The sequence below is a fragment of the Callithrix jacchus genome, chromosome 22 (assembly GCF_049354715.1).
Source record: "Callithrix jacchus isolate 240 chromosome 22, calJac240_pri, whole genome shotgun sequence".
Lineage (NCBI taxonomy): Eukaryota > Metazoa > Chordata > Mammalia > Primates > Cebidae > Callithrix > Callithrix jacchus.
The window spans coordinates 4,244,251-4,266,815 of NC_133523.1; the positions used below are offsets into that span (position 1 = coordinate 4,244,251).

Here is a 22,565-nt window from a genome sequence, read left to right on the forward strand (position 1 = left end):
CCAGCAGCCCGCGGGAGGGCCCTGACCTGGACAGGCCTGGGAGCAGCCGGCCGGAGCCCGAGAGGGCGCGGGGGGACTCGGAGGCCCTGGACGAGGAGAGCTGAGCCAAGGGCCCCAGCTCAGCCTGCCGCAGGCTGCCCGTCTCCTTCCCTGGCTGGCGGGAGAGCAGAGCGAGAACTGTGGGGAAGCGCCGTGCTGTTTGTATTTGGTCCCTTGGGTTTTTTTTTCTGCCTAATTTCTGTGATTTCCAAGCACCATGAAATGATGATAAAGGGTTTTTTAATGAAACAGAAATCATTTTTATTGGCTTTGGTTTTCTAGCAGTGCTGGTGCAGCAGGGGCCCAAGTGTGGGAGCAGTTGGCAACATCACTGCGCCTGTTTGGGGACTGGGTTGAGCCATCGGGCCACCGTGTGAAGCAACTGAAAGGTGCTCTGGGCCCACCCGGCCCAGCCCCATCCCGGAAGGCCAGTGGTGGTGGTGGGGGGTGGGTAGCAAGCCCTTCCCAGCAGCCAAGAGGGAGAAACCAGGGCCTCTCAGCCTTGTGCCACCCCCACCCCCTGCCCCACCCCCACCCCCACCCCACCGTGAGCAGGGCAGGGGTAGAGAAGGCAGAAACCATGCCTTCCTTAAGAGCCACTGCTAGGAGTCCATGGTCTCCAGCGTTCAGGGTGTGTGGGCCTTGGGGGCCAGCTTCGACTCACCACGGCTGTGTCACTCACGCTGTGTGACTTTGGACAAATCTTCCTCTGCCTAAGGGGCTGTCATGTGGGCACGGCCGGTCCCACCATGCACCGAAGTTGCTCATTCCACAGTGGCTTCTCGTGTTTGTGCTCCTGCTCACAGTGGCCGAGTCGCCTCCGTCCCAGCAAGAATCAGGCAGTGGTGCGGCAGGAAGGGACTGCCCCTGCCCTGGCTCCAGGCTTGGTGGGCCGGATGTTAGCGCCAGTCACTGTGCCTGATGGCTGCAAACAGCTGTGCCCGGCATCCTGGCCTCCCATGGCCATGGGTGTCAGAGGCTGAGGAGGGAAGGCTGAAGGCGGCTCCTGATCCTCTCATGGGACTTGGGGCTGTTTCTGCCGTGCCAGCTTCCCCCGTTCAGAGCTGAGCCGAATGCCATGGCCTTTGGTACGCACAGTGACCCCTGGGGGCCAGCAGTCCCGCCATCCTGCCTCCCCCCAGGTCTGGGGTTCCTGGACTTGGGACTGCGTGATTTGCAGAGGGCAGAAGGGAGAGTTCTCTTACAGAGTTGGTGAGTGGGGCTGCGGCTTCCTGGGGAGGCCGGGCTGAATGGCTCCTCCCTACGGGACTGAGCGCAGCACAGGGCGCTTCTCACACCCCACCCGGGCCGAGCCTGCCAGCCTTCATGGCCTGTGCCAGCCGGCGAGCCCAGGGTCGGGCAGCTTGCCAGGCAGGTGGGTCTGCCGCCGCCAGTGTCTCTGATACCCTCAGCTTCCCTGGCCCCGCTTCCTCTGCAGCCCAGTGCTTATGCTGCCCTGAAGCCCTGCGGGGAGTGTACAGGGACGAGGGGCTGCACCACCAGCACACGGCCTCCACAGCTGGTCCTGGCTGGGAAACACTTTGTCTGTGTTCTCCAGTGGCAGCTGCTGGGCCCAGCCTCCCCAGGAGCCTTGGGGCAGGGGCAGGAGCCTTGGGGCATGGGCAGGGGCAGGGGCAGGAGCCTTGGGGCAGGGGCAGCCTGTTTGCTGGTTTTTGCATCCCCCCCATGCCCTGCAAATCACACAATCCCAAGTCAGGCCGGTGCAAAGCCCCCATTCTGGCTGCTGTGTTTCCTAGCAGCTTTGTCCCTGTCATGAGGCCACACCGGGGGTCAACAGAGACAGTAGTAGCCTGCCTTGGGATGACGGTGGCATTTTGGCATTTTCTAGTATCTTCTAGTACCAGGGAATGTGGTTAAGACCCTCAAGGTGTGCTAAGGTCTGAGGACCTGCTTTGAGTGCAGGGACAGAGTGCGGCCACAGCAGTGCACGAGCCGCTGGTAGCTGGCGGGGGGCCGCAAGAGCCCCCCTAGATATAAAAGCATTGCTGGGGGCAAAGGGATGCAATCCTAGGCTCTGCGCACTTTCTCTTTTCTAATTGCCGTACCCGCTCCAGGCCTCCGAGGGAAGGCTCTTGGCTGGAACTGTGAGTGACGCTGGGCTCCTAGGCTGGGAACGGGGCTGGCATTACTGGACAGGAGGTGGAAGGTGTGGGCAGCCTGGAGCAGGGCAAGGGTGGCTCAGCTCAGGTGACCCTCCACAGCCCTTTAGTGCCCAGCCAGCTGCAGCCCCGAGGGTCTAGGGCTGGGGAGAAGGTTCTGAGGCGGATCCACCCTAGGCAGAGCTGGGTGGCCCAACGTGGGGCCTGCAGGCTCCTACAGCTGCTGCCCGCCAGGGGGCAAGGCGAAGGGCCCCACCAGCCAGCTGAGTGGGGGGTTGTGCTGCACACCCTCCAGTAGCTGCTCCAGCCCCTGCCACGCCTTCTGCACATCCTCAAGGCTCTGTCCCAGGTGCTCTGCGTGCAGCTCCTTTAGAGAGCCCGCCGAGGCCACCACGCTGTAGAGCTCGCAGAGGCTGTGCCTCGCCCGCCCCACTGGCTGCTGGAGCTCGGCGGGCAGGCCCTGGAGGCTGGAGGCCAGGCCGCTGTAAGCCCGGTGCAGCTGCGGGAGGAGGCTGCAGACCCTGGACAGAGCCCCAGGATCCTGCTCCTGTGGGAGGACGGTGCAAGGTGAGTGGAGACCCACGGGCAGGGTGGGGGGACCCCAGCCCTGTGCCAGACCCACCTCCTGGACAGCAGCATCCTCCATGCTGGCACCGGAGCCCTGGTCCAAACACGGCTGCCCTTCCGGAGGCGGCTGGGCCTTCTGAATCTGGAGAGAGTCCAGTGGGGAGATGATGGCTTCTTGGCAATGACCTTTCACAATATCCCCTCACCCCTCAGGGACTTAGGTGCATACAGAGTCCTGGCTTCAGCATGTCCTGTGGCCTGGGGGCAAGGCCATGAGTTCCAAGTCAGTTGTGCCACGGTGGGCGTGCTGTCTCAGAGGAGGCGGCAGTAGTTCAAACTTCCCCATGGGGTCACTAGGGAGCGCACATAACACAGCATCCATGGGATCATGTCACTCCTCTGTCCTAAACCCTCCCGTGACTCCCCAGTGCTGTTATGACACCCAGCTCCTCACCATGGCCTTGCTGGGGTGGCCCCTGGGACGCCTCTGTCGTCATCTCCCACCCGCACCCCAATGCTGTCTCCACTGCCCTCTGACCACTCCGCCAGGCTCCTGCCCCAGGGCCTCTGCCCACACTGCCCGCTCAGCCCAGAGCCTTGCACAAGGCCTGCTTTCCACCTCAGCTTCTGGGGACCCTTGGCGAAGCCTTTCCTGCCTGCTCAGCCCCAGTCCCTCCTTGTCACAATTGTTCCTGTCCTCAGGGACACGGCACTGTCTGAAGGCACGGTGGGTGTTCATTTACTTTCTGTTTTTCTGCCCCTGGGGCGGGAACTCTCAGGACTCTGTCCTCGTGCAGTGTCCCCAGCACATGGCACCCGCTGCCACCCTGTCCACAGGGCCCAGTTGTCCTTGTCATCGAAACGGCTGGTGGGGGTGCTGCACACAGCCAAAATGTCCACTCCAGACTGCCGTCGCCCTCCCAGCCCTCGCCCCGCCGTCGCTGGAGACCTTAAGCCAGCCACATATTTGGACGCGTGCCCTGGGTGGCCACCAGGCATCTCTAGTTGCCCTGTCCAAGCCCAGGTTCCTAATGTCCACTCTGCAACCCGCCTGGCATCCCCTAAGCACCCCCGATTTCCTTATCTTCTCAGGTTACAAACCTAACGGGTCTCCTGGGGTCATCTCTCCCTCACCTCCTACAGCAGACCCGGGCAGCCCTGAGTTGGAAACACCCAGAGCCCAGCTATTTCTCACCACCACAGCATGACTCCTCAGGCCCAGCAGCACCGATCTGGCTTCTGGCCCTTTCCCCCACCCGGTGGCCTGACATCCCTAGCAGGGCAATCCTCTTAAATGAAACCCACCCTGGATCAGGCCACTCCTCTGCCCAGAGCACTCCAGGGCTCCCATCCTGGTTGAAGCCAGGTCCTGTCCAACCAGGCCAGCCCCCTCCTCACTCTGCTCCAGCCACCCAGGCCTCCTGGCTGTTCCACCAACACGCTGGGCACAGTCCTGCTGCCCCAGGGTCTTTGCACGGGCTGTGCCCTCTGCTCAGATAACAGTGCCCATTCTGATGCGCTCTCGCCGTCATCTAGACCTGACCTCGAGCGTCCCCTCTTCCGGGTGATCATCCCAGCACTGCCACTTCCTTATCCTGACACATTCTCCACCTTTCCAGGCATTGTCCAGCGCCCCGTGCGCATTCACGGATTGTCCCCCGACTACATCGTCCCCCTTGAGGGCAGGACTGGTTCTTGGGATCTCCAGGGCCTTCACTAGCACTTACGGGAATAGTGGGAAGTCACCGCACATCCCTTTTCCCAGCCCAGCATCCTTCGCACGTGGCCCTGAGCAGAGCTCTGCTCTTCCTGGTGGCCTCTGTGTCCTTCTAAAAAGCCCCTGGGCTGATTTCTGGCTGAACCTAGTTTGCTGTGAGGATTGAAAGGTGGAGAAATGGGCCGGGGGCAGGGGCTCATGCCTGTTATCCCAACACTGTGGGAGGCCGAGGTGGGCGGGTCACCTGAGGCCTGGACTTCATGACCAGCCTGACCAACATGGCGAAACCCCGTCTCTATTAAAAATACAAAAATCAGCTAGGCATGGTGGCGCACGCCTGTAGTCCCAGCTGATCGGGAGGCTGGGGCAGGAGAATCGCTTTAACCCAGGAAGTGGAGGTTGCACTGAGCCGAGATCGTGCCTGGTGGACAGAGACTGTTCCAAAAACACAAGAAAGGTGGAAAAAGCTTTGTGATGAGCTGCTTGCCATGCGCCCTGAGGGTGTGCCCTCCCCCCTGCCCCCCGTTCCAGCGTTTGGGAAACACCTTCTAAGTGTACCGTTGTCCCATGTGCTGGAGAGGCAGCAGGACTGTGCACCTGGGGGTGGCCGCAGTGACGTGGAGTGTCTGGAGGGTCCCCAGGACGAGCTTGCCCTTAGCACTGTGGACACCGGGGCCACATTGATCTCTGGGGTGGGGCCACTGTGGACACTGCAGGGCGCTGAGCAGCATTCCTGGCCTCCGCCCCCTCTCCACCTACGGGCTTCCCCCAGTTGTGACAACCACAGATGTCCCCAGATATGGACTAATGTCCCCTGGGGGCAGGTCATCCTCACTGAGAACCCTGGGTTAGACCCTCAAACTGTGGTTTGTCATAGACCCCCTGGGCGTCAACTGAAAAACACCTTGGCCTGGGCTGCACCCAGGAATCCTGCCTCGGGGCAGCATCTCGAGGTTTCTCACGGCCAATGGGATGGGACTGCCATCCACCAACATGTGAAACCTGTGGCTGCAGGATTCGGTGGCTCACGCCTGTCATCCCAGCATTTTGGGAGGCCAGGATGGGCAGATTGCCTGAGGTCAGGAGTTCGAGACCAGCCTGGGTAACATGATAAAACTCTATCTCTACTAAAATATACATAAAAAATCAGCCAGGTGTGGTGGGGCACGCCTGTAATCTCAGCTACATGGGAGGCTGAAGTATGAGAATCGCTTGAACCCGGGAGGCGGAGGTTGCAGTGAGCTGAGACCATGCCACTGCACTCCAGCCTGGGCAACAAACTGAAACTGTCTGGGCGGGGGGGGACTGACTGCTGGGCACAGTGGCTCATCATGTCATCCCAGGACTTTGGGAGGCCGAGCCAAGAGGATTGCTGGAGGCCAGGAGCTCAAGACCACCCTGGGCCATATAGGGAGACCCAATCTCTACAAAAAATTTAAATTAACTGGGTTAGGGTTAGTACCTTTGGTCCCAGCTACTGGGGCAGCTGAGGCAGGAGGATCACGTGAGCCCAGGAGTTTAAGACCAGACTGGGCAACATAGCAAAATCTATCTAGTGAAAAATAAAACAGGCGGGGCACGGTGGCTGAATGCGTGTAATCCCAGCACTTTGGGATCACAGGGTCAGGAGTTCAAGACCATCCTGGCCAAGATGGTGAAACCCCGTCTCTACATGCCTGTAATCCCAGGTACTTGGGACGCTGAGGCAGAGCATTGCTTGAACCCAGGAGGCTGAGGTTGCAGTGAGCGGAGATAGTGTGCCTGCATACATCTTGAGATGCAAGACTCCATCCCCTCCCCAAAAAAAAAAATTCCAGGCGCAGTGGCTCACGCCTGTAATCCCAGCACTTTGGGAGGCCGAGGCGGGTGGATCACCAGAAGTCAGGAGTTTGAGACCAGCCTGACCAACATGGGAAAACCCCATCTCTATTAAAAATAAACATTTAAAAAATTAGCTGGGCGTGGTGGTGCATGCCGGTTTTCCCAGCCACTGGGGAGGTTGAGGTGTGAGGATCTCGAGCCCAGTGGGATGAAGCTACAGTGAGCCACGATCAAGCCACTGAACTCCAGCCTGGTGGCCAAACAAGACCCTGTCTCCAAAAAAAAACAAACCCTATAGCAGTCCTGTGAGATTCTGCCCTCAAGGGACAAACCACAGCTTCTAGAGGAAACTCAGGCCCTCAGGACTGGGGAGGGGAAAACTGGAGGCCAGGGATGAATCTCAGCTCCCTGCAGTGACCGGGATGACCCCACCCCCGAGAATCATCCGGCTCCAACATCCACACTGCCAAGCGGGGGACCCTAGGCCAAAGGAGGAGAGTGGAGCCAGGGGGAGGGGAGGACCACTCTGGTCAGGGTACCCGACCCCTGGATGCCATCTGATTCAATGTCACAACCACAGATGTCCCCGGATATGGGCTAATGTCACCTGTGGGGTCAACAGGTCTTGTGCTGGGTCCTTCCCCATGTGCACTGCGGCCCCATGCCCTGTGGGCCCCTTGGATGCCATCCCAGCATCATCTGCCCCAGCCACAGCACCGCCTTTCTGCTCCCGGAACAACCGAGCTGCCCCCTCCACCTCGGTAGCTTCCTTTCCTGCTGTCGCTGCCTTCCTGGGGGCTTTACACAACTGTCTCCCCATTGGTCAGGACAGCGCCCAGGGGGAATGGCCTTCCTGCCCAGCCCACATCCCCCTCTGCACACAGACTGTTTTGCCATCTTTGTGTCCCCTGCCTTGGACTTTTTTGAGACAGATTTGCTCTGTTGCCCAGGCTGGAGTGCAGTGGCGCGTTCTTGGCTCACTGCAACGTCTACCTCCTGGGTTCAAGTGATTCTCCTGCCTCAGCCTCCCAAGTAGCTGGGACTACAAGCGCGCGCCACCGCTCCCAGCTAATATTTGTATTCTCAGTAGAGACGAGCTTTCAGCCTGTTGGCCAGGATGGTCTTGATCTCTTGACCTCGTGATCCACCCTCCTCGGCCTCCCAATATGCTGAGATTACAGGCTTGAGCCACTGCGCCCGGCCTACCCGCTGTCTTTAAGGATCTGATCTAGCTCTGCCCACCTCGCCAGGACACAAGCCCCAAGAGTGCAGAGCCATGGCCGTTGGTAACACTGAGGGACATCATCTCCTAGGTGCTCAGTAGGTACGTGCAGCCGGGGGAGTCCCAGGCGGGAGTTCTACAAAGTGCCCTGGGGCAGGGGCAGCAGTAGGGGGAAGCTCTTACCAGCTTGAAGCAGTCGTGGAGCTGGGCCAGAGTGTCCCTGGCTTGGAACTGGCCATGCTGCAGGTGGCTCACTGCGTGTTCAAATGCCCGCTGGCGGAAGCTGGGAGCCAGGTCACCCAAACGAACAAAGTAGCTCCCCTGTTCGGCTGACAGCACCTTTGGCCCGGGCTGGGAGGCAGCCAGCTGAGCTGGAAAGGAAGACATGCTACTGTCAGGAGCCCCTCAGGGTGTTGGGGCTTGGGCTTGATTTTGATTATTTATTTATTTTTTTTAAAAGATGGGTTTTCACCATGTTGCTCAGGCTGGTCTTGAACTTCCCACCTCAGGTGATCCGCCTGCCTTGGCCTCCAAAGCGCCTGGATTACAGACGGGAGCCACCACATCCGGCCAGGGCTTGGGCTTTATAAAAGTCAAGTGAAGCCAGGCATGATCGCTCATGCCTGTAATCCCAGCCTTTTGGGAGGCCAAGGCGGGTGGGTGGGCGGATCGATCATGAGGTCAGGAGTCAGACCAGCCTGGCCAACATGGTGAAACCCTGTCTCTACTAAAAATACAAAAAAGACCAGGCAGTGGCGCGTGCCTGTAATCTCAGCACTTTGGGAGTTCAAGGCAGGTGGATCACAAGGTCAGGAGTTTGAGACCAGCCTGTCCAATATGGTGAAACCCCATTTCTACTAAAAAATACAAAAATTTTCTGAATGTGGTGGCGCACGCCTGTAGTCCCAGCTACTAAGGAGGCTGAGACAGGAGAATCACTTCAACCCGGAAAGCACAGAGGCCACACTGAGTCAGCACGGCCACTGCACCCCAGCATGGGTGAGAACAGTGAGACTGTCTCAAAAATAAAAAGAAAACTGGGTGTGGTGTGGTGGTGCATGCCTGTGATCTTGGCACTTTGGGAGTCTGAGGCCAGAGAAATGCTTGAACCCAGGAGTTTGAGACCAGCCTGGGCAGCATAGGGAGACCCGTCTCTACCTAAAATACATAGCTGTACATAGCTGGGCATGGCGGTCCTAGATACTGGAGAGGCTGAAGCAGTGGGATCACTTGAGCCCAGGAGGTTGAGGCTGTAGCAGGCTGTGAACACACCACTGCCCTCCAGTATGGACGACAGAATAAGACCTTTTCTCTAAAAAAAAGGAAAAAGGGCTGGGCACTCTTGCATGTAATCCCAACATTTTGGGAGGCCAAGGCAGGAGGATCGTTTGAACCCAGGACCAGCCTCCTCAACATAGTGAGATCCCCGTCTGAAGTAAACCAAATAAAAAAAAAAAAAAAAAAAAAAAAAAAGCATTTAAGTTAAGGGCTGGCTGGGCGCGGTGGCTCACGCCTGTAATCCCAACACTTTGGGAAGCTGAGGCAGGCAGGTCACCTAAGGTCAGGAGTTCGAGACCAGTCTGACCAACATGGAGAAACCCCATCTCTACCAAAAATACACAAAAAGTTAGCCGGGTGTGGTGGTACGTGCTTGAAATCCCAGCTACTTGGGAGGCTGAGGCAGAGGTTGCAGTGAGCCAAGATTGCTCCACTGCACTCCAGCCTGAGCGAAGACTGAAATTCCATCTCAAAAAAAAAAAAAAAAAAAAAGTCAAGGGCCCCCTAGTAGCTGTACCTGCCTCAGGGACCCAGGAACCCAGGCATCTCCTCACCTTGCTCTTCCGCATTCATGGGGTAGAAGATGTCACCTAGCCCCTCCAACTCATCTTGCAGCATTGCCAAGTGCAGGGCTTCTTCGGGGCCGTGTGTGGTGGCCAAGGGCCCCGTGTCATCCCTGCCTGGGGCGGCCCCTTGGGTGAACGTGGCCACATCAGGTGCAAGGCCCTCGGCAGTGGCTGTGGCTTCCCAGGCAGGCTCCAAGCCTTCTGTGAGCACATCTGGGGGCCTGGAAACGCCAGAGAACTGGGCCTCTCCGGGGCTCGGGGCAGTCTGCTCCCCACCACTGTCCGTGGTCCTGGAACTGGTGAGTCCACCCCAGGAGGTGGTCTGGGTACTAGGCAGCCAATTTTGGAAGGTGCTGAGGCCAGTGTGGATGGCCCCTGTCACCACATTCCCTGACCCCATGAGCCCAGTGGACACTGCGTCTTTGGTTCCGGTCAGCACCGTCTTGGTGGTGTCCAGGCCCCCCTGGATGGCCCCTTTGGCCATGCTCACAGCACCAGTGACCCCAGTGCAGATGGTGTCCTTGGTACCCGTGACCACAGTCTTGGAGGTGTCCACACCAGTCTGGACAGTCCCTTTGGCCAAGTTCACTGCCCCTGTGAGCCCAGTGGACACAGCGTCTTTAGTGCCAGTCAGGACAGACTTTGTTGTGTCCAGGGCCCCCTCGACAGCCCCTTTGGCCACACTGGTGGCACCGGTAACCCCACTGCAGACTGTGTCCTTGGTACCAGTTAGGACGGTCTTGGTGGTGTCCACACCTGTCTGGACGGCCCCTTTGGCCATGTTCATGGCACCGGTCACCCCACTGCAGACAGTGTCCTTGGTACCAGTTAGGACGGTCTTAGTGGTGTCGATGCCGGTCCGGATGGTCCCTTTGGCCACATTCACGGCCCCTGTGAGCCCAGTGGACACAGCATCTTTGGTGCCAGTCAGCACGGTCTTGGAGGTGTCCACGCCAGTCTGGACAGTCCCTTTGGCGACATTCACCGCCCCCATGAGGCCAGTAGTCACTGTGTCCTTGGTGCCGGTCAGCACGGTCTTGGTCGTGTCTACACCCGTCTGGACGGCCCCCTTGGCCACGTTGACGGCACCGGTCACTCCACTGCCAACGGTGTTCTTTGTACCTGTCGCGATATTTTGGGTCGTTTTCAGTCCGGTTTGCACAGCCCCTTTGGCCACATTCATGGCACCGGTCACCCCACTGCAGACGGTGTCCTTGGTACCGGTTAGGACGGTCTTGGTGGTGTCCATGCCTGTCTGGACGGCCCCTTTGGCCACGTTCACGGCACCGGTCACCCCACTACAGACGGTGTCCTTGGTACCTGCTGCGATAGTTTGGGTTGTATTGAGTCCAGTTTGCATGGCCCCCTTGGCCACGTTTGCTGCTCCTGTGAGCCCGGTGGACACTGTGTCTTTCGTACCCAGGACCACAGACTTGGTGGTGTCCAGGCCCCCCTGGACTGCCCCCTTGGCCATGTTCACGGCACCGGTTACCCCACTGCAGACAGTGTCTTTGGTACCAGTTAGGACGGTCTTGGTGGTGTCCATGCCAGTATGAATGGTTCCTTTGGCCAAGTTCATGGCACCGGTCACCCCACTGCAGACCGTGTTTTTGGTACCAGTTAGCACGGTCTTGGAGGTGTCCACGCCGGTCTGGACAGTCCCTTTAGCAACATTCACTGCCCCCATGAGGCCAGTAGTCACTGTGTCCTTGGTGCCGGTCAGCACGGTCTTGGCTGTGTCTACACCTGTCTGGACGGTCCCTTTGGCCATGTTCACGGCACCGGTCACCCCACTGCAGACGGTGTCCTTGGTACCTGCTGCGAGAGTTTGGGTCGTGTTGAGTCCAGTTTGCATGGCCCCCTTGGCCACGTTCGCTGCCCCCGTGAGCCCGGTGGACACTGTGTCTTTCGTACCCATGACCACAGACTTGGTGGTGTCCAGGCCCCCCTCGACAGCCCCCTTGGCCATGTTCACGGCACCGGTCACCCCACTGCAGACAGTGTCCTTGGTACCAGTTAGGATGGTCTTGGTGGTGTCCATGCCGGTCTGGATGGTCCCTTTGGCCACATTCACGGCCCCTGTGAGCCCAGTGGACACAGCATCTTTGGTGCCAGTCAGCACGGTCTTGGAGGTGTCCACGCCAGTCTGGACAGTCCCTTTGGCGACATTCACCGCCCCCATGAGGCCAGTAGTCACTGTGTCCTTGGTACCGGTCAGCACGGTCTTGGTCGTGTCTACACCCGTCTGGACGGCCCCCTTGGCCACGTTGACAGCACCGGTCACTCCATTGCCAACGGTGTTCTTTGTACTTGTCGCGATATTTTGGGTCGTTTTCAGTCCGGTTTGCACAGCCCCTTTGGCCACATTCACGGCACTGCTCACCCCACTGCAGACGGTGTCCTTGGTACCGGTTAGGACAGTCTTGGTGGTGTCCACGCCTGTCTGGACGGCCCCTTTGGCCACGTTCATGGCACCACTTACCCCGCTACAGACGGTGTCCTTGGTACCTGCTGCGATAGTTTGGGTTGTGGTGAGTCCAGTTTGCATGACCCCCTTGGCCACGTTTGCTGCCCCCATGAGCCCGGTGGACACTGTGTCTTTCGTACCCAGGACCACAGACTTGGTGGTGTCCAGGCCCCCCTGGACGGCCCCCTTGGCCATGTTCACGGCACCGGTTACCCCACTGCAGACAGTGTCTTTGGTACCAGTTAGGACAGTCTTGGTGGTGTCCATGCCAGTATGAATGGTTCCTTTGGCCAAGTTCATGGCACCGGTCACCCCACTGCAGACCGTGTTTTTGGTACCAGTTAGCACGGTCTTGGAGGTGTCCACGCCGGTCTGGACAGTCCCTTTAGCAACATTCACTGCCCCCATGAGCCCAGTAGTCACTGTGTCCTTGGTGCCGGTCAGCACGGTCTTGGCTGTGTCTACACCTGTCTGGACGGTCCCTTTGGCCACGTTCACGGCACCGGTCACCCCACTGCAGACGGTGTCCTTGGTACCGGTTAGGACGGTCTTGGCTGTGTCTACACCTGTCTGGACGGCCCCTTTGGCCACGTTCACGGCACCGGTCACCCCACTGCAGACGGTGTCCTTGGTACCTGCTGCGATAGTTTGGGTTGTGTTGAGTCCAGTTTGCATGGCCCCCTTGGCCACGTTCGCTGCCCCCATGAGCCCGGTGGACACTGTGTCTTTCGTACCCATGACCACAGACTTGGTGGTGTCCAGGCCCCCCTCGACAGCCCCCTTGGCCATGTTCACAGTACCGCTCACCCCACTGCAGACAGTGTCCTTGGTACCGGTTAAGACAGTCTTGGTGGTGTCCATGCCGGTCCGGACGGTCCCTTTGGCCACATTCACGGCCCCTGCGAGCCCAGTGGACACAGCATCTTTGGTGCCAGTCAGCACAATCTTGGAGGTGTCCACGCCAGTCTGGACAGTCCCTTTGGCGACATTCACCGCCCCCATGAGGCCAGTAGTCACTGTGTCCTTGGTGCCGGTCAGCACGGTCTTGGTCGTGTCTACACCCGTCTGGACGGCCGCCTTGGCCACGTTGACGGCACCGGTCACTCCACTGCCAACGGTGTTCTTTGTACCTGTCGCGATATTTTGGGTCGTTTTCAGTCCGGTTTGCACAGCCCCTTTGGCCACATTCACGGCACCGGTCACCCCACTGCAGACGGTGTCCTTGGTACCGGTTAGGACGGTCTTGGTGGTGTCCACGCCTGTCTGGACAGCCCCTTTGGCCACGTTCACGGCACCGCTCACCCCACTGCAGACGGTATCCTTGGTACCGGTTAGGACGGTCTTGGTGGTGTCCACGCCTGTCTGGACGGCCCCTTTGGCCAAGTTCACGGCACCAGTCACCCCACTACAGACGGTGTCCTTGGTACCTGCTGCGATATTTTGGGTTGTATTGAGTCCAGTTTGCATGGCCCCCTTGGCCACGTTTGCTGCTCCTGTGAGCCCGGTGGACACTGTGTCTTTCGTACCCATGACCACAGACTTGGTGGTGTCCAGGCCCCCTTGGACGGCCCCCTTGGCCACGTTCATGGCACCGCTCACCCCACTGCAGACAGTGTCTTTGGTACCAGTTAGGACGGTCTTGGTGGTGTCCACGCCTGTCTGGACGGCCCCTTTGGCCATGGTCATGGCGCCAGTCACCCCACTGCAGACGGTGTCCTTGGTGCCGGTCAGCACAGTCTTACTTTTGTCCACGCCGGTCTGAATGGTTTCTTTGGCCAAGTTCACTGCCCCAGCGACTCCCGTGGACACAGCGTCTTTAGTGCCAGTCAGGACAGACTGTGTCATGTCCAGGCCCCCTTGGACAGTCCCTTTGGCCACATTGACAGCACCGGTCACCCCACTGCAGACGGTGTCCTTGGTGCCGGTCAGCACAGTCTTGGAGGTGTCCACCCCGGTCTGGACAGTCCCTTTGGCCACATTCACTGCCCCTGTGAGCCCAGCAGACACCGTGTCCTTGGTGCCAGTGAGGACAGCCTTCGAGGTGTCCAGGCCCCCTTGGACTGCGCCCTTAGCCACATCCACAGCCCCCGTGACCCCACTGAACACCACCTCCTTGGTGCCTGTCAGTGCAGACCGGGTGGTGTCCAGCCCTCCCTGGACCACTCCCTTAGCCGCGTCCACCACACTGGCCACCCCAGAGGAGACAGTGTCCTTGGCCCTGGACATCTTGGAACACACCAGGTCTTTGGCCCCGGACACCACCTGCTGAGAAAGGACACAGGTGATCAAGAGGAGGACTGAGAGGAGCACTCCACCCTGACGTCCACCAGCCCAGCCCCTTAGTGTGCTTTGGGGCAAGGAACTCTAGGCACCCAGAGGCCCCATGTCCTTGAAGAGCAAGCTGCTTCCTTCTCACCCCTACCCCAGTCAACCAGACATTCATCAGGCTGTGGGGTGGCACCCTGACTCTCAGGGACGAAGTCCTCATGAGCTCACAGCGCCTACCTTCCATTGTCACCCATTCCATTCCCCTGCAATAGGCAGGCCTCGTCTGCACTAGCACATCTGGGACGCCAAGGTCTCCAGACCTGGACTCAGCGCAGGTCCTACTGTCACGTTTCTGTTCCTCTTGCTTTTTCTTCAGTCATGGCAAATGCGGAGCCTGGTGTCCTAGTGACACCAGGGACACCAAATTGCATATTAAAATTGTTACATCAGGCTGGGTGGGGTGGCTCATGGCTGTAATCCCAGCACTTTGGGAGGCTGAGACAGGCAGATCACCTGAGGTCAGGAGTTCAAGACCAGTGTGGGCAACATGGAGAAAGCCCGTCTCTACTAAAAATATGAAATTAGCCAGGTGTGGTGGCGCATGCCTCTAATCACAGCTACTCAGAAGGCTGAGGCAGGAGAATCACTTGAACCCAGGAGGCGGAGGTTGCGGTGAGCCGAGATCACACCACTGCACTCCAGCCTGGGCAATAAGAGCAAAACTCCATCTCAAAAAAAAAAAAAAAACCTCATTATATCCAGGCCAGATGTGATGGCTGACGCCTGCAATCCTGGCACGTTAGGAGGCCAAGGCGAGAGGACTGCTTGAGCCCAGGACTTCAAGGTCAGCCTGGGCAACCAAACCAGACCCAGACCCAGATCCTACCAAATTTGAACAGTTGGCCAGGTGGTGGTGCACACCTGTAGTCCCAGCTACTTGGGAGGCTGGGGCGGGAGGATTGCTTGAGCCCAGGAGGTTGAGGCTGTAGTGAGATGTGATCGTACCACTGCACTCCAGCCTGGGCAACAGAATGAGACTGTCTCAGAAATAATAGTATATTCAAGCTGGGCACGGTGGCTCACACCTGTAATCCCAGCACTTTGGGAGGCCGAGGTGGGCAGATCATGAGGTCAGGAGTTCGAGATCATCCTGACCGACATGGTGAAACCCTGTCTCTACTAAAAATACAAAAATTAGCCGGGCATGATGACACGCTCCTGTAATCCCAGCTACTCAGGAGGCTGAGGCAGGAGAATCGCTTGAACCCAAGAGGCAGAGGTTGCAGCGAGCCGAGATTGCACCATTGCACTCCAACCTGGGCGACAGAGCAAACCTCTGTCTCAAAAAAATAGTAATAATTAAAAAAATAAAAACAAACAAATGAGTGGAGGCGATGATGGTCTAGGAGTTCCAACACTCAGGTGTACCTATAAGGGGCTTTTTTTTTTTTGAGACAGTGTCTCACTCTGTCACTCAGGCTGGAATGCAGTGGCACGATCTCAGCTCACGGCAACCTCCGCCTCCGAGTTCAAGCAATTTTCCTGCCTCGGCCTCCCGAGTAGCTGGGATTACAGGCACCCACCACACCCAGCTAATTTTTGTATTTTTGTAGAGACGAGGTTTCACCATGTTGGCCAGGGTGGTCTTGAACTCCTGAGCTCAACTGATCCGCTCACCATGGGCTCCCAAAATGCAGGGATTAGTCATATGCCAAGGTGCTACTTTACTTCAGTATCTCTCAAATGGGTGGTCGTGTCCTTAGGGGGCACCCGGTGATGTCTGGAGGCATCTGTGGGTGTCACAGCTGGGGGTGCTCCTGGCAGGGAGTGGGTGGGGGCCAGGGACGCTGCTCAGCACCTTGCAGTGCCCAGGATGGCCACCCCAGAGAGTGACCCAACCCCAAGTATCCACAATACTGAGGTTGAAAAGCCCAGAAATTATTTCCTCAGAACCCATCTCCCCACTAGATTTGGCTCAGGTGGGCACCTTGAGCTCTAGCTGGAGACACCCAGGTTCAGGTCCCAGGTTTTTACCCTCTCCTGCCCGACACTCGCTGTGCTGTGTGGCGTTAGGCCAGCCACATGCCCTGTCTGAGCTAATATCCTCATGTCTGGAAAATGCCGATTAAAACAGCTCCTCTTGCCAGGTACGGTGGCTCACGCCTGTAATCCCAGCACTTTGGGAGGCCGAGGCAGGTAGATCACTGGAGGTCAGGAGTTCAAGACCAGCCTGGCCAACATGCTGAAACCCTGTCTCTACTAAAAATACAAAAATTAGCCGGGCATGGTAGCAGGCACCCGTGATCCCAGCTACTCGGGAGGCTGAGGCAGGAAAATTGCTGGAACCCAGGATGCGGAGGTTACAGTGAGCCAAGATTGCACCACTGCAGTCCAGCCTGGGAGAAACAGTGAAACTGTGTCTCAAAAAATAAAACCGAAAGAAAGTGCTCATGCTGCTGCCGCTTCAGTCACACCGTGCCAGGCACAGCCCTGCGTGGTCTGCAGCCTTGCATGCTTACAGTGAGGCAGCCACCACACCCATTTCACAGATGCAGAAATAGAGGCTCAGAGGGGAAGCTCCACCTGGAATCACCAGGCTGTCTGCCTTCCTTCAGGCCGACAGCAGCCCCCGCAAATGGCAGGAACAAAAATGTCCCAGGAGGGGTACCCCAAGGGTTCCTGCGACATCAGTCCTGCCCTGCCCATGCTTCTCACCTTTCCCGAAGGCTTCAGCTCCTCCGTCCATTGAGCCGTCTGCTCTGGGTGGGCAGCTACTGTGGAGACATGGGCCAGTCAGGGAGGGCGAGGGATACAGGTTAGAATCATCTACTCGGCCACCCATTGTGCAATAGCCAGGCCCAGCCTGAAAGGTCAGGAATGTTTTAACCACCCTGCCAGGGACAGCAGGAGGTGACATCCACGGCTACCAGCCAGACCTGTCACCCCCCGCCCCACAACCCCGCTGGGGGCTCCCCCAAGCCCAGAGCCACCGTTCCCTGGAGAAGGCTCCATGGAGCTTCCTGTGCTGGGTGCCGGACACCCACCCTGAGTCCTGGGGTTCACATAGCCTGGGATGGGGGAGAAGCCCCTTGTCAGGGCTGGCCAGCCCCGCCCCTGCCGCAGCTGCCTGCTGCCTGTTGCCAGGCCGAGGTATGTGGAGCAGAAGTCAGCTGCCTGGGGCTCTGGGCCCAGAGGGAGGCCCAGCTTGGGCAACCGCCTCAACCCTGGGTTCCCTGTCACCGTCCCTGATTGCCCAAGGTGAGCCACAGGAGGCTGGGGAGCCCCCAGGCTGTGTGACCCCAGGAGAGCTGCTGCCCCTTCCAGGGAGCTTGGATCTCACTCTGATGAGCTCAGACAGGCAGAGCACCCAGCCTGATCCATGGCACATCAGAAACGGGGTGCAGAGTGGAGAAATGACAGAGGGACTGAGTGGGGGGCACTGCAGGGAAACAGGCTGGGTCGAAAGACCACTTTGGCTGGTTACACCACCTTTGGCCACTCATCCCCCCATTTATGCCTCAGTTTCCCCATCTGGTACGAGATATCATAGTATCTGATGAGAAAACACAGACAAATACGTAAGGCTCCCCAGATGGCCGGAAGTCCCTGCCTGGGGAGCTCCTTCTCCCGGGTCCACATGCAGAGTCCCCCCCATAGCCTCCGCCAGGCCGGCCACTCACCTTGAGCCTGTGGTTGGGCAGCCTTGGCAGTAGGAGCTCCCACAGGGTCCGCGGCTGACCGGGCTCTCACTGAGCTGTGTGCGTTGGCCATCAGGTTCCGGGCAGAGCTGAAGCCAGGCAGGGACCCAAAGAAGCTGCCCAGGGTCTGCACGGGGGCGAGGGGTATGCAGGATGAGCCGACCAAGCCTTGGCAGGGATGGAGGTCAGAGGAACCATCCATCCATCAACCCAGCACCACCCCAGCCCCTTGCTCCCGGGTGACCTCGGGAAAGTGTTTCACTCAGCCTCAGTTTCTGCACCTGGGCAATGGGCAGACACAGCCTGCCTCCCTCACACAGAGGAAAAGATCATCTACCCCATCTCCAAAGACCTTTTCCTTCCAGGATCCCCATTGTACAGATGGGGAAACTGAGGCTCAGAGAGAGGTGGGGCTGAGGCCGGCCCAAGGTCACCCTGCATGGGTCCCCCACCTCCAGCTTGAGTCAGGAAGGGAGAGGTTGGCATCATGGCTCCCAGAGACCTCCCAGGCCCACCAGTGAAGCCCCTCTCCAGAATCGAGCCCCCAGGACTGTGGAGTTTGTCTTCCTGGGCTCTGGGGCATTTCTGAGCCGCAGCAAGAATCTGCCCCCACTTTCTTCTCTTTACCTTGCCCTTGGGTTTGGGGGGACCCTGGCTCCCTTCATCCGGAGCAGACATAGTGAGAGCGTGAGAAGCTGGAAGGGGGCAGAGAAGATGTGTGAATTGCGGTTCTCACGCCTCCTGTCCCACACCCACTCCCCGCCAAGAGCCTGAGCAGCCCCAACACCCACCTGCAGGCCTGGCCTCACCCTGGTGTCACTGAGGCAGCTACAGCCCCGCTCACCTGGACTGCTCAGGGTCCTACAGAGGACGGACTGGCCCAGCTGGCAGCTGGCTCTACCCTCGGCTCCCTGGCCTTATAGGGTCTGGGGCAGGCGCAGGCCCAGCTGGCAGGGGCAGGCAGCCAATGAGCCCGGGGGAGGCGGCCTGGGTGGTCACGTGGCCACCTGCCCAACCCAGCGTGGGCCTCGGGCCCAGCACCTTTCCCCTGTTCCCTGCCCATGACTTGTACCAGGCTGAGTGACTCACGGGCCAGCTGGGCTCCCTTCCTGGGCCCCCGAGGGACTGCCTGTGTGTCATCTGGCCTCTAGTTCCATCCACAAGATGGGTGTAGTTCAGATCCCTGCTATGCCAGGATGCCCTGGCCAAGTACCATCTTTGTGCCTCAGTTTCCTCTCATACTCTGCACTGTGTCCCATAACATCCAGCTTCCTCCCCACTCTCGTCTCTCCCAGGTTCCTCCTCCTCTCACTTCATCCCAGCCACACGGGCCTCCTCGCCATGCCTCCAGCACACCAGGCCTGGATCTGCCTCAGGGCCTCCACGTGGGCCGTTCCCTCTGCCTGAAATGCTCCCCTCCAGGTTCCCATATGGTGTCCTCTGCCCCACATCTTGAATAGTGCCCAGCATACATTCGGTGCTTAATACATGTTTGGTTCAATGGAGCAACAGAGTGGTTATGAGCCCGAGATGAGGTCATGGACTGAACAAACACTGCCTTCGCACTACCCAGGCAGAAGCGGGGTCTCGGGGTCTTAGCAAGAAACGGGGGGTGTCCTCAGTGTGGAGGGGAACCCATCACTCTCCGAAAGGAACTTGGACCAAAATGCAGACCAAGATGGAGCAACAGCTGAGCTGGGGGGCACCCTGGGAATGGAAACCCGTCCTGGGGGGCTTGGGAAAACCCAGGGAGGCTTCCTGGAGAAGGCGCCCTGTGCTTGTAAATGGTGAGGACCGGGTTCAAACCCTGACCCGGAACCTGCATGCTGAAGCCAACTTATGTGCTGGCCTGACTGTGGGTGGGCGGGCAGAGGAATGGCCATGATGCCCACCCTGGGCTGTGTCCCCCTCCTGCCTGCCCTTGAGGCAGGGTTCCTAGCCCTGTGCTATTGGGGGCAGGAGGGCACACCCCATGGGTGACTCTGGGCACCAGGCTGGGAGGAGGGAGGGTCCAGCCACAGGATCTGATGATTCCCAGGCCATCTGTCTCCTTGGAGCCGACACTGTCTTTGACAAACAGTGGGGGAACAGAAGAGGGGTTGTCCCCCAGCCTCTCCTCCCAGCCGGTGCTCTCTGAGGATGGCTGGGAAAGCTCTGGGTGCCCCTCCCCCTCCCAAAGGGTGGCCACAGCCCAGTGTGTGGGGAGAACAAACAAAAGGGACCATTAACATTGCAGCCAGGACCTGCCCCTCCTCTGCCTACCACCCTCTGTAGCTCCCACCTTCCCAGGGTAGAAGCCCAAGTCCCCTCCCTGCAGCGCACTAGGCCCCGTATCACCTGCCTTGCCCCCTTCTCCACCCTGCTCTCCTCTCCTCACTCTGATCCAGCCACGGGGCTCTTCACAGCTCCTGCAACATGCCAGGACGGAGGAGTCCCTCGAAAATACATGTGACTGTGGCTGCTGAGCCCCCACTTGCCGCCTCAGGGCTTCCTGTGGGTGGTGGCCTTTGCCTCCAGCACCCTTCCCCGCTTCCCTCACCTCCTTCCAGATCATTCCTCAGAGAGCATCTCCTCAAAGAGGCCTTCCTGATCCCTTCTCCCAGTAAAAAATATATAGCTCAGGCCAGGTGCTGTGGCTCATCCTGTAATCCCAGCATTTAGGAGGCGGAGGCCGGAGGACTGGCTTGAGCCTAGGAGTTTGAGACCAGCCTGGCAACATAGTGAGACCCCGTATCTACAAAATTTATGGTTTTTTTTCCCAAGACGGAGTTTTGCTCTTGTTGCCCAGGCTGAGTGCAATGGCGCAATCTCAGCTCACTGCAACCTCTGCCTCCCGGGTTTAAGTGATTCTCCTGCCTCAGCCTCCCGAGTATATGGGACTACAGGCGGGCACCCCTCCCAGCTAATTTTGTATTTTTAGTAGAGACGGGGTTTCTCCACGATGGTCAGGCTGGTCTGAACCAACCTCAGGTGATCCGCCTGCCTCAGCCTCCCGAAGTGCTGGGATTACAGGCATGAGCCACTGCGCCCGGCCCCCCAAAATATTTTTAAATAAAAGTTAAATGAATTACTGGGCTGGGCAAAGTGGCTCACATCTGTAATCCCAGCACTTTTTTTTTTTTTTTGAGACGGAGTTTCGCTGTTATTACCCAGGCTGGAGTGCAATGGCGCGATCCCAGCTCACTGCAACCTCCGCCTCCTGGGTTCAGGCAATTCTCCTGCCTCGGCCTCCCGAGTAGCTGGGACTACAGGCACGCGCCACCGTGCCCAGCTAATTTTTGCATTTTTAGTAGAGATGGGGTTTCACCTTGTTGACCAGGATGGTCTTGATCTCTTGACCTCGTGATCCACCCGCCTCGGCCTCCCAAAGTGCTGGGATTATAGGCGTGAGCCACTGCGCCCGACCAATCCTAGCACCTTTGGGAGGCCGAGGCAGGTGAATCACCTGAGGTTAGGAGTTTGAGACCAGCCCTGCAAACATGGCAAAACCCCGTCTCTACTAAAAATACTAAAAGTAGCTGGGCGTGGTGGCAGGCACTGGTAACCCCAGCTACTTGGGAGGCTGAGGCAGGAGAATCGCTTGAACCCGGGAGGTAGAGGTTGCAGTGAGCCAAGGTCATGCCACTGCGCTCCAGCCTGGGTGACAGAGCAAAACTCCATGTCAAAAAACAAAACAGAAAAACAATCCCAGCGCTTAGTCAACCCATCCTCTTTTCCTCACCTCTGCTCCAGTGAAGCCGATTTCCCTACTGCTGTGCCTTTCCTTAAGCTGTTCCCTCTGCCAAAACGCCTGTCCCTGTGTGCTGTTGTGATCATCTTCAACAGGCCTGGCCCTCCGGGAGCCCCCAGCCTCGTGTGGGAAGGGAGGGCAAGGCTGCCTGTGGCTGCAAGTCAAGGTGGAAAGGGCAAGAAACCTTGAGAACTTGTCCAGTGGAGGACTGGAGGAGGGAGGTATCCAGCTGGGATGGAGTCCAGGAAGGCTTCCTGGAGGCAGCGGCACTGGGGCTGGGCCTTGAGGATGCATGAGACCTGTCCAAGGAATGGATGGGAGGGTGGCAAGGGCATTCCAGGTGGCCGCATAGCCTCAGCAAAGGCCCGGAGCTGGGAAAAGTGCTCACTTCGATGGGAATAGAGCCAAGTATACAGGCCAAGCTGGAGGAAGAAGCTGGAAGGTGAGGAGTTTGGTCTGTGGGCAGCGGGGAGCTATGGGAGGTTCAGGAACAGGAGCAGGGAAGTGGATTTGGCTGGTGGAAGTGGTCGGGGATCCCAGAGCCACCCTCTGGACCAGGTCCCAGGGAAGCAAGGGGCCACCCTGACCTCACACCACACTACACTGTGGTTTCCCATCACCCCACCCAGCCCTGGGGGAGGCTGAGGAGCAGCCAGAAATGCGGTCAGAGGACAGGAGGGGCCCCCTGAGACCAGCCCGTGGCCCTTGCCCTGCCTCTGTCTTCCCATCCCGGCCAGTGCAGCTGGAGAGACCACAGCAAGACCAGCTCCTGCAGGACGGGGGAGGTAGGTAGAGAGCTGCCCCATCTGACTCCTTCCCCTCCTGTCCTGCTCCCTGCAATTTCCACGAAATTCACCTGTACCAAGATGAGAACAACGTCCGTGAGAGGTAGGGGCAAAGCTCTTGTTTAGTTTTAGAGAGGGGATCTCACTGTTGCCCAGGCTGGAGTGCAGTGGTACCAGCCTGGCCACCATGGTGAAACCCCGTCTCTACTAAAAATACAAAAATTAGGAGGGCGTGGCAGCACACGCCTGTAGTCCCAGCTGCTCGGGAGGCTGAGGCAGGAGAATCG

The 22,565-nt window shown here is 58.6% G+C and overlaps 2 protein-coding genes across 32 annotated transcripts in view; one reads left to right on the top strand and one right to left on the bottom strand.

The window, feature by feature from the left end:
- Nucleotides 1-2,270, top strand: part of HDGFL2 (HDGF like 2) — a 30,767-nt gene extending 28,497 nt beyond the window's left edge. For 3 of the 7 annotated variants that reach the window (XM_002761646.6, XM_078361589.1, XM_078361591.1), the window contains exon 16: nt 5-294. In XM_002761646.6, coding sequence (XP_002761692.6) covers nt 5-104 — 100 coding nt within the window. In that variant the 3' untranslated portion in view covers nt 105-294. Of the gene's footprint in view, nt 1-4; nt 295-321 lie in introns of those variants that run through there. The other 4 variants (XM_078361586.1, XM_078361587.1, XM_078361588.1 and 1 more) reach the window with 2 other exon arrangements.
- On the bottom strand, nt 276-18,656 carry PLIN4 (perilipin 4). Of its 25 annotated transcripts, none has more exons than XR_013531255.1 (9): nt 18,555-18,656; nt 18,391-18,458; nt 17,746-17,890; nt 16,781-16,839; nt 9,319-14,062; nt 7,670-7,857; nt 2,956-3,079; nt 2,782-2,868; nt 276-2,706 (listed from the first exon to the last, which is right to left on the bottom strand). XR_013531255.1 is itself a non-coding variant. In XM_035286079.3 (9 exons), the coding sequence occupies exons 2-9, from the start codon at nt 18,439-18,441 to the stop codon at nt 2,529-2,531; spliced, it is 5,481 nt and encodes a 1,826-aa protein (XP_035141970.3). In that variant the 5' UTR covers nt 18,442-18,458; nt 18,555-18,656; the 3' UTR covers nt 276-2,528. The 25 variants fall into 25 exon arrangements, 24 of the variants coding, with proteins under 24 accessions (XP_035141970.3, XP_078217697.1, XP_078217695.1 ...); XM_035286079.3 differs by having other exon boundaries at nt 2,956-2,984; XM_078361571.1 differs by lacking the exon at nt 2,956-3,079 and having other exon boundaries at nt 9,319-14,059; nt 16,781-16,836; nt 18,608-18,656.
- Between the last annotated feature and the right edge of the window lie 3,909 nt (nt 18,657-22,565).